This window comes from Gallus gallus, chromosome 2, assembly GCF_016699485.2.
Source record: "Gallus gallus isolate bGalGal1 chromosome 2, bGalGal1.mat.broiler.GRCg7b, whole genome shotgun sequence".
Classification (NCBI taxonomy): domain Eukaryota; kingdom Metazoa; phylum Chordata; class Aves; order Galliformes; family Phasianidae; genus Gallus; species Gallus gallus.
In genome coordinates this window covers 120,183,657-120,194,145 of record NC_052533.1, presented here as the reverse complement: position 1 = coordinate 120,194,145, position 10,489 = coordinate 120,183,657, and the positions used below count along the sequence as shown (strand labels likewise).

Here is a 10,489-nt window from a genome sequence, read left to right as displayed (position 1 = left end):
TACTATATTTAGTAAATTAGTTTGTTTCTCTTCAGATCGTTGCTGCTGTTTTTGATTATTTTGGGGTCCACTGTTTCCCTTCCCGGAGGCACGGATTTTGCGAAATCCCTCTGCCCCACTAGTCACGGAAACGGGCTGGACCAGCCCTTAAACCATTGACAGGTTGTTAACAGTGAGTCTGTGTCAGGGTGGAGGCCAGTCACAAGCGGTGTCTGTCAGGGGTCGGTCTTGGGACCGGTGCTATTTAACATCTTTATCAATGACATGGACAATGGCATCGAGTGCACCCTCAGCAAGTTTGCAGATGACACCAAACTGAGCGGTGCAGTGGATATGTTGGAAGGAACGGAAGCCATACAGAGGGACCTGGACAGGCTGGAGAAGTGGGCCCATGAAAACCTAATGGCGTTCAGTAAGGCCAATTGCAGGGTGCTGCACTTGGGTCAGGGCAATCCCAGGTACTTACACAAAGTGGGGGAAGATCTCCTTGGGAGCAGCCCTGCGGAGAAGGACTTGGAGGTCCCAGTAGACGAGAAGCTGGACACGAGCCAACAGTGTGCACTTGCAGCCCAGAAGGCCAACTGTGTTCTGGGCTGCATCAAAAAAGGAGTGGCCAGCAGGCAGAGGGAGTCTACTGGGACTTGGAGGTCCCAGTAGACGAGAAGCTGGACACGAGCCAACAGAGTGCACTTGCAGCCCAGAAGGCCAACTGTGTTCTGGGCTGCATCAAAAAAGGAGTGGCCAGCAGGCAGAGGGAGGTGATTGTGTCCCCTCTACTCAGCTCTTGTGAGGCCCTATGTGGAATACTGTGTCCAGGCCTGAGGCCCCCAGTACAGGAAGGACGTAGAGCTCTTGGAGAGGGTCCAGAGGAGGGCCACTAAGGTGATCAGAGGGCTGGAGCACCTCTCCTATGAGGAAAGGTTGAGGGAACTGGGCTTGTTTAGCTTCGAGAAGGCTCCGGGGAGACCTCATTGTGGCCTTCCTGTACTTGAAGGGACCGTATTAACAGGAAGGGGAGCGGCTGTTTACAAGGGTAGGACAAGGGGGAATGGTTTGAAATTGAGACGGGAGATTTAGGTTAGTTATTAGGAGGAAGTTTTTCACACAGAGGGTGGTGACACCCTGGAACAGGTTGCCCGAGGAGGTTGTGGATGCCCCATCCCTGGAGGCATTCAAGGCCACGCTGGATGTGGTTCTGGGCAGCCTGGTCTGGAGGTTGGCGAACCCTGCACATAGCAGGGGGTTGGAACGAGATGATCACTGTGGTCCTTTTCAACCCAGGCCATTCTATGATTCTATGACTTTCACAGCCCCTGCCAGAAGCACACAGCCTGTCTGTGCCCAGGACGGGAGCAGCTGTGCAACGGCACAGACATCCTTGCTGGGGCATCCAAAGGAGCTCCTCTCTGTGCTCGGAGGTGTTTCCGGGAATTTCAGCCTTGGGCTGGGGGCAAACCCATGGGGTCTGTCCCTCCTGGGCACACCCTGTGAGGTCATAGAAGGCAGTCACTTGGCCTTCGCAGCTGTCACCTATTATGACATCAGAACCCGCGGTCCTACTCAGCCACGCTGCAGAGGTGTGCAGCACTGCAGTCCCGCGAGGATCGCAGAGCAGGCGAGTGGGGAAGAGGTGCTTGTGTCCTGGGAGGAGAGCAAGCTGTTCCCTGTGTCTGTCACTGGAGTGAAGCTGCCAAAATGCTGGCCCAGCTGGGCAGGTGGGTGCAGCAGGGCCCAGAATGCAGGGAGGGGAAGCCAGTAGCACTGCGTGCTGCCGGGTTTTCTCCAGCCGGGTGGCCCAAAATCCCCTTCCCGTGGGCACAGCCCTGGTCCTGCTCTGGGCAGAGCCGAACAGGGCCAGGCCACTGCCCCGGTGGCACAGCAGAGCTCTTCATTCTCATGTGTACCACGGGTGCTGTGGCACTGTCCAGCTCTTGCTAAAGGGCCCTGGGACTCGCAGCTCTGCTGGGCAGAGGAACGCGGTGGCAGCCGTCTGCTCAAAGGACCCCAGGAGGCCGCGTCCCAGTGCTGGGCCGTGATAGCCACCGTCTGATCTCTCCCTTAGGCAACGCGCTTGCCGAAGAGAGGGGAAGGAGGACTCCTGTCCTGCTTCTAGCAGTCCTTTCTGGTGAGTGTTCCCCACCCAAGGCCATCCCAGCAGAGCCGGGGAGCGGGACTGTCCCACACGGCGCTTCCCCGCTGGCTCTGGAGGAGGAAGATAGGGCTGCGGGGCTCAGAGCAGCCTGAGCAAACTAACGCTCTCTCCCGACTGATGTCCCCCACAGCTGGAGCCTTCCTCTGGATACTGACAGCTTGGAAATCCAACGTCCTGCAGGTCAGTGCTGTGGTGTGCGGAAGAGGCCAAAGCTCTGCCCTTCTGCCTCCACGCAGGACGGGGGCGTTTGGCCATGGGCTCATCACTGCTGAGAGCCAGGGTGGGCCCTTGAGCCGGGCTGGGGGTCGCCTTGGCAGCAAGGTGGGCTTCAGCGTGGAAGCATCTTCCCAGTGTCCACCACGGAGCTCGGGCTGAAGGCAGCAGCGCATGGGAAGAAGGGGCCTTTGGCCCATCCGTGGCACTGCGGAGTCTAAAGGGGATGGGAAAGGAAAGGGAGAAGCAGCAGATGCTCTGCAGCACGTGGAGGGCTTAAGAGCCCAACTTTGGGCAGCGGTCCTCTGCAAACTGCTGGGAAGCAGCAGGAAACTCTGCCAGCGGTTCCCTGGGAAGCTCCTTTGGAAGCCCTGGCCGTGCTCCTTGTGCTTCTTCCTCCCACTGAACGCCTTTCTCTTCCAGGTGTCAGCAGGACCTGTGCATGAGCTCCCGTGTCTGGGGTAAGAACACTTCCCTGCCACGCACCTGCCTCTGTAGCGTGGCCTCAGCTGGCTGTGCACTCTTTGCACGCTTTTGCCTCGTGCCCAGGGCTCCAGCCTTTCCCATCTGTACAGCGGAAGGCAGCCCTTGGCAAAGCAAAGGAACGAAAGGGGCCGGGGGACAAGGAAGGGCACAACCCTGGGCCCAGAATCCTTCACCTCATAGCATTGGAGCTCTGACCTGCAGGGTGGACAGTGCTGAACAAGACTTGCTTTGCCTCTGCCTTTAGGAACTCACCGGTCTGCCTGGAGCTGAAAATGAAAACTGATTCAGTTCTCGGCCAGAAAGGACCTCATTCTAGACGCCGTGTTTCACAGCCTGGAAGAGAATGGGATCGATGGAATGAAGAGAGAGGTAGTGGTGCTGCTCCCTCCTGTTTCCTCTCAGCCCCTTCCAGAGACAGCCCTGTGCTCTGGCTGCCCGCCCCACACCTGGCTCTCGGGGCTCAGCCTCTCTTGTGTCTTGGAGCTGCTCTGCTCCCCTCACTGAGAGCTGCTGCTGGTGCTAGTTGCACGGTACAGCTGGGATCAGGGTGCTCTGTGCAGCGCTGTGAATTCCCCCGGGGCTGGGCCCCCGCCAGGCACCTGCTGGGCTTGGCTAGGAGGCCGCACACTGTCCCTTCCGAGAGACTTTGGCGGGTCAGGCTTCTTAGCTGGAAGGGCCGTTCTCCAGGCCAGCTGCAACTGGACCAGTGCAGGGCGTGGCTGGCTCAGGGCATGATCTGACTGCCTGCCCAGGCTGGTCTGGAGGTGGCACAAGGCTGGCAGCAAGGGGATCAGGCAGAGCCCCAAGTCGGTCTGTGCTGTGTCTCTGGAGCCCAGTGGCTCATCAGGGCACACTTTCTGGAAGGTCTTGCCCGACTTCTGGAAGGACATGGAGCCCTGCCTTAGCTCTTGGATAGGACTCCCTGGTCACACCAATCTCCTCCTCTGTTTGTGCTCACTGCTCTATCTCCATTCCCTATTTGTTGCCAGGAAATTCTGCAGCTGACAAGAGAGGCAGTTGAGAAGGTGATGAAACACGACACCTGGCTGCCCAGTTGGGCTCTAAAAACCATGGGTACGTAGGCAGGCAGCTTCTCTACCCTCAGCTTTGCGTCTGGCACTCCCCAAAACCTGCCAAGCTCCGCTTTCTCTCGGAGTTATCTCATAGAGCTTTAGAATGGCTGAGGTCTCAAGGGACCTTACAGACCATCCCAGTCCAACTCCCTGCCATGGGCAGGGCTGCCACCCTTTCCGTCAAGGTGCCCAGGGCCCCAGCCAACCCGGTCTCCAGCGCCTCCAGGAGTGGGGCATCCATGGCTTCTCTGGGCAGCACGTGGCAGTGGGCGGGGTCAAGAATTGCCTCCTGACATCCCATCTAAATGTCCCCTCACTGAGAATTTAAAAAGCCTTCAGCTGCGCTCCCAGGCCTGACGGGCTCCTTTCCCCAGGTGCTCAATCAGTGGCTCAGGCCGGGACTCAACAGTTCCCATACACGGCGGGAGGGATTTTGCACCCCAGAGTCCTGCCAAGAGCTTCAGGGAACGAGCATTCACTGCTTCAGCTCAGCTCTGGGCTGTCCTAGTGCACGTCTTCCCATCTTTATTTCAGGTGCCACTATTGATGTGGAGAGGACATCCAAGAGTTACGGGGGGAACCGCTGGCTTTCTCCATTCTTTTCCTCCGCAAAGCCTCCTGAGACGATCTTGCAGGTACGGCAGGAGAAATGGTGGCTGTGGGTTCACTGCCTTGCCTTCTGGCTGCAGGAGCAAGCGCACAGCAATTTCCTTTGGCCCAGCTGCACTGCTCAGCCCACACTCTTCCCCACCTTACTGACACCAGCATTGGGAAGGTGATGGGGTGACAGATGTTTGGGAGCTCCGCCCCGCCCCGCCGGCTCTGGGCAAGCAGAGAAAGGCAGTTGACTCCAGGCCTATTGTGCAAACCTTTACATATTCCCCTCCTGTCCCTTGAGTAGCGTTCCATTACGAGGAGAATGGCAGCCCACAGAGAAGGCAAGGTCTGTGCTCCTTGCCGAACAGCCGGCTCTGGCGGCTCCTTGCCCCACCGCTGATGGACGCGTCTTTCTCCTTTCAGCCTGATATTTCTGCTGGCAACTGCTGGGCTTTCCAAGGATCTCGGGGCCACGTGGTCATCCGGCTGCCGGAGAAAATCTGGCCCACAGCTTTTACCCTCTGGCATATCTCCAAGGCAGTCTCTCCCTCCGGGGAAGTCAGCACTGCCCCCAGAGAGTTTGTTGTCTCGGTAAGTCTGTGCCCGCTGCTGCTTCTGGAGGGGCCCAAGGAAAAGCTTTGCCATAGAGCCCCATAAGACCCCAGAGAGCCCCCAGAGAGCCCCGTAGCCACCCAACAGAGCCCCACAAAGCTCCGTAACTGCACCATAGAACCTGCCCAAGGGCACGGAGACCCTTGGGGTGGTTACACGTCTCCGGAGGCCTCTGCTGCTCTTCGTGGCTGAGCAGCTGGGAGCAATTGCTCCACGTGGCCTGGCTCAGGTTCACCCTCCTTTGTGCTGCAATCCTGCCAGAGCTGAGGGGGAGGGGGGAAGGGCTCCCGGCTTCGGCCTCGGCGTGTTCTTTTTCGCATGGCCTGCCTCAGCGTGACCGCCACCATCTCTTGTCTTTGAGGGAGTGGATGAGGACGAAGGTGAAGCTCTCCTGGGGTCGTTCATTTATGACGTGGACGGAGAGATCGCCCAGACCTTTCCAGTGCAGGTATGGCAAGTGCTTGCGGCAGAATGCCAGGGAGGAAGGCCGGGCTGCCTGCAAGTCCTGGGAAGAAAGGGTCTGCCTGATCACCCAGGCCTTCCTCTGCTCTGCAACGCGGCCGACTCCTGCGGGGCTGACAGACGAGGCGGCCGTCCCGCCTTTGGAAGCACTTTTTCTTCCTGGTAGAGCAGACAGAGCAGCAGCGGGAAGGCGGCGCGGGAGGGAAACTGTCCCCCTGCGGGCGCGGAGGGACGACTGCTGGCGGCGGGGAGGAGCTGCCTTCCCCCATCAGCATGCTCCGCAGCTGGCAAAGGGAGCTCTGCGGATGTGCCGCGGCTCTTCCCACGTGCGTAACGAAGCCTCTCCTCTTTGTCCTCACAGGAGGAGCCCCGCAAAGCCTTCCGCCAGATCAAGCTGGAGGTGCGGAGCAACTGGGGAAACGCGGAATACACCTGCGTGTACAGAGCCGATGTTCACGGCAGCCCAGAAAAGAATTAATAGATGCGTAGAACGGAATAATTAAATAAAAAGGTGTTGCCACCTTTCTGCCCGCGTTGAGGGTGATCACTAAAGCGGCGCAGTGGGGTTGGGAGGAGGCAGGGGCTGCAGGGCCGATTCGGGTGAGCGCCACTGCCGCGCTGTGACGTCATCACCGTGCGCCGCGAGGAGGAGGCGGCCATGCAGAAGCGGTGCGGGGCTTTAGGTTGGATATTAGGAAGAAGTTTTTCACACAGAGGGTGGTGACACCCGGGAACAGCTTGCCCGAGGAGGTTGTGGATGCCCCATCCCTGGAGGCATTCAAGGCCACGCTGCATGTGGCTCTGGGCAGCCTGGTCTGGAGGTTGGCGACCCTGCACATAGCAGGGGGTTGGAACGAGATGATCATTGTGGTCCTTTTCAACCCAGGCCATTCTATGATTCTATGCACTAGATTGGGCTGGCCAAGGTTCCCATCCAACCTAGCCTCTTTGTACGTCTCCAGGAATGGAACATCCACAGCTTCTCTGGGCAGCCTGTTTCAGTGCCTCACTACCCTCTTTTAGTTTAAAAAACATTCCCCCTTGACTTACCGCTATCAGACGGTGTAAAAAGTCGGCCTCCACCTTGTTTATAAGCTCCATTTAAGTACTGAAAAGCTGCAATGGATGTCACCTTGGAGCCTTCTCTTCTCAAGACTGTGCAAGCCAAGCTTCCTCAGCAGGTCTTCATATGAGGGCTGCTCCAGCCCTCTGATAGTCTGCGTGGCCCTCCTTGGGACCCACTCCAACAGCTCCACATCTTTCTTGTGCTGGAGCTTCCAAGCCTGGATGCAGTACAACAGGTGGGGCTTCAAGAGGACAGAGTAGAGATGGACAATCACCTCCCTCATGTTGCTGGCCACCCCTCTTTGGGTGCAGCCCAAGATGCTGTTGGCCTTCCAGGCTGCAGGAGCACACTGCTGGCTCATATCCACAAGACCTCCTCTTCAGGGCTACTCTCAAGGAGTTCTTCTCCCAGTTTGTAGATAGATCTGTGGTTGCCTCGACCCACAACACCTTGCACTTGGCCTCACTGAATGTCATGAGGTGCGTTTGCTTTTTAGGTCTGTCTAGCTCCCTCTGGATGGCATCCCTTCCTTCTACTGTATCAACTGTACCGCTTGGTGTCATCTGAAACTTGATGAGGGTGTACCAGATCCTATTCTCCCTGTCACTGATAAAGATGGTGAAGAGCATTGGTCCCAAGACAGACCAAGCCTGACGGACACCACTTGTGATTAGACTCCATCTGAGCATTTAGATGTGGATGTCACAACCCTCTGGCTGCAACCATACAACCAATTCTTTACCCATAGAATAGGCTAGCCTTCAATTCCACCTCTCTATTTGAGGTACTCCAGGTGCTCTAAGTATCCCAAAGTATATCTTGTCTCAATCATTGCGAACTATAAAACCCAGAGGGTTAAATTAATTGGAACCGATACTGAGCTTTTTCACTATGTACAAAAGTACTCATTTAAAACATGTTTAAGGTGATAATTTTCATTGGGCATACTTCCACTCAAACACAAAACCTGCATCTGGTTGGATCTTAATGTAAATCATGTATTGTTGGTATGAGTGCTCCATGGAGCAACTTCTAAAGATAGCTTCCTTTAGAAATTACAATGCCTTGAGTTTTGAAAAGTAGTTCACATATTGATGTCTGCACTTCAGAGTCCATATTGATTCCACTTTTAAAGTCACAGTAATGAACACAAGCTAAAAAAAAGTCCTGATGATCTTTAATGGCACATTTGAAGTCCTACCACCATGACTGTTTATAAAAATGTGGCAATCCAGCAAACTTATGACAGATGATCGGGATGCTTTATGATTCCCTGAACCTATGTTGCTTTATTTCATAACCTGGCAATGCTGTTAGACTGAGTTGCCCTCAGAAGCATAGACCAGCTTCCACACGTACTCTGTTGTCCTTCTATCACTGTTCTGCACAGAGATACAAAGCAAGATCTGCAAAGAGATTACATGATGGAAAGTAACCTTTTCTAAAGACTAATGGCAATGAAAGGGAGAAGCCTTCAAGACCGAAGAGGAAAGAATCACCAAGAAAACAAAGATATACCGATTCAGACTACGTTAACACTTCCATGCAAATGCACTCTTCTGAGAATTTTTAAATTGCAGTAAGATGAGTATCGGTCTCCTTTCTGAGGCAACAAGTGATAGGACTGGAGGAAATGAGCTCCAGTTGCACCAAGAGAGGTTTTGACTGGGTACTGGAAAGAATTTCTTCATGGAGAGAATGGTTAGTCGCTGGAATGGTTGCCCAGGGAAGTGCTGGAGTTGCCATCTCTGGAGGTATTTAAGATATGCGCAGACTAGGCACTATGGAACATGGTTAAATGGTAGACTTGGTAGTGATAATTTGATGGTTGGATTTGATGATATTGAAGTGTCTTTTCTGAGTCAAATGATTTCATGATCCTATTATTCTATGAAAATATATATATATATATATATATATATATAGAATCATAGAATCGTAGAACGGCCTGGGTTGAAAAGGACCACAATGATCATAGTGTTTCAACCCCCCTGCTATGTGCAGGTTCACCAACCACCAGACCAGGCTGCCCAGAGCCACATCCAGCGTGGCCTTGAATGCCTCCAGGAATGGGGCATCCACAACCTCCTCAGGCAAGCTGTTGCAGTGTGTCACCACCCTCTGTGTGAAAAACTTCTTCCCAATATCCAACCTAAACCTCCCCTGTCCCAGTTTAAAACCATTCCCCCTTGCTGTATCACTACCCACCCTTGTAAACAGCCGCTCCCCTTCCTGTTTATACGCTTCCTTCAAGTACTGGGAGGCCACAATGAGGTCTCCCCGGAGTCTTCTCTTCTCCAAGCTAAACAAGCCCAGTTCCCTCAACCTTTCCTCATAGGAGAGCTCCCAGGATACACAACCCTGCTTCCACCTTCTATGCATTTCCCCCTTTTCTCTCAGTTTCAGCTGCAGGTCCTTGCACTGCCACGACGGTCACCTGCCTCCCCTGCTGAACTTCTTCTGCGGGGGGATGGAGAGCCGTTGCACTCTCAGAAGGGTGTCCTTAAAGAGCTGCCAGCTCTGTTCTGTACCCATGCCCTTAAGGACAGTTTCCCAGGGGATCCCACTCAGCAGTTCCTTGAGCGGCGGAAGTTTGCTCTCCTAAAGCACAGGGTCCTAGCTCTGCTTTTAGCCAGGCCTGCATTCTTCAAGATCACCAACTCCACCAAGGCATGGTCACTACAGCCCAGGCTGCCTCCAATCTTAATGTCTCTAATGCTTTCCTCTTCATTACTGAGCACCAGGTCCAGCAAGGCTTCACCTCAGTTCGGTCCATCTATTACCTGGATCTAAATACGGAATCGGAATACTAAATACGGTATCGGAATGCAAGATAACACACGATAATAGAATAGAATTAGAATCAAAGCCAATAAATCAAGTATAATGAGAGAAAGAGTATAGGAAAGCCTGAGGCCTTACAGTAGTGCTGAGGCGATGCACACGGTCAGGACGAGAGCCGAGGGAAGAAAAGCATCAGGTGACTTTGCCAGAGGTTGTCTCTCCTCTCTGCCCGCAAAGCCCCCTGGGGAACGTAGTTCTTCTTCTCTTCCGGACAGCTGCTCGGAACTGGAGTGTTAACACTTTAACTCCCAATGCACTACCTGATGTTATGATGTTGAATACCAGTAAGCAAAAATCATAAAACCGTGACAATAAGACAGTTCCGCTTATATGATTAGCACCCGAGAACAAACTGAAGCATTATTTCCAAAACAGCAGATAATGTCCCTGCACTTCCACAGTGAAAAATGGGAAAAAAAAACGAGTATGCTTCACATAAAAAGCACCCCTAGGGAAGGGAATTGTCTTTGATTATGCATATCTTGGCAACTCTCACACAGAGATATATACTTTTAAGTAAATGATAGAAGAATCCTGAATACAGTGAAAAAAAATTAAACAGAACCTAAACCAAATTGACCAGCCGTAGTCAGGGCGTGATACGCGTTGATTATTTTGAATTGCCAGATTTCCATTTTGAATCTTTTGGATCACATAATTCAATTTCAGGATCCCACTGGGAACTATTCTTGAGCTTGGACTCAGAGGGCAAAGTTGGCATAAAGTGTGCCCTTGACATCAACTCCCATAGGGTTTTAAAAAAAAGTAGCATTAGCCAAATAAATCTTGTCAAATTTTCTCTGAAGCTTAACTAGTAGTTTGTTGCTGTCTTTGCAGTTCTCCTGTGTCCCTTCCAACAAGACACAGTTTTTACACCGTGAAGAAAGAGTTTGTGGGAGTCTATTTTGCTAGCCCATGGAAGACAAACAAAGGAAGGAAAACATATTTTCAGTAGAGTCGAATGCAGACAATATACTATTTTGT

At 53.3% G+C, this 10,489-nt stretch overlaps 1 protein-coding gene across 2 annotated transcripts; it reads left to right on the top strand.

Moving 5' to 3' along the window:
* Positions 1–1,562: 1,562 nt before the first annotated feature.
* LOC107050168 (SUN domain-containing protein 3-like) lies at positions 1,563–6,119 on the top strand. Of its 2 annotated transcripts, XM_025148012.3 has the most exons (10): positions 1,563–1,715; positions 2,063–2,125; positions 2,283–2,332; positions 2,789–2,826; positions 3,096–3,220; positions 3,841–3,925; positions 4,459–4,559; positions 4,945–5,112; positions 5,495–5,581; positions 5,957–6,119. In XM_025148012.3, exons 5-10 carry the CDS (start codon positions 3,209–3,211, stop codon positions 6,071–6,073), a joined length of 570 nt encoding a protein of 189 aa, XP_025003780.2. In that variant the 5' UTR covers positions 1,563–1,715; positions 2,063–2,125; positions 2,283–2,332; positions 2,789–2,826; positions 3,096–3,208; the 3' UTR covers positions 6,074–6,119. The 2 variants fall into 2 exon arrangements, with proteins under 2 accessions (XP_025003780.2, XP_040551727.1); XM_040695793.2 differs by lacking the exon at positions 5,957–6,119 and having other exon boundaries at positions 5,495–5,903.
* The last annotated feature ends 4,370 nt before the right edge of the window (positions 6,120–10,489 follow it).

Excerpts from the sequence above, each read along its gene's own strand:
- LOC107050168 (XM_040695793.2), top strand. Across the intron at positions 4,560-4,944 it reads CTCCTGAGACGATCTTGCAG|CCTGATATTTCTGCTGGCAA; the intron begins GTACGGCAGGAG and ends TTCTCCTTTCAG. Across the intron at positions 5,113-5,494 it reads CCAGAGAGTTTGTTGTCTCG|GGAGTGGATGAGGACGAAGG; the intron begins GTAAGTCTGTGC and ends CTTGTCTTTGAG.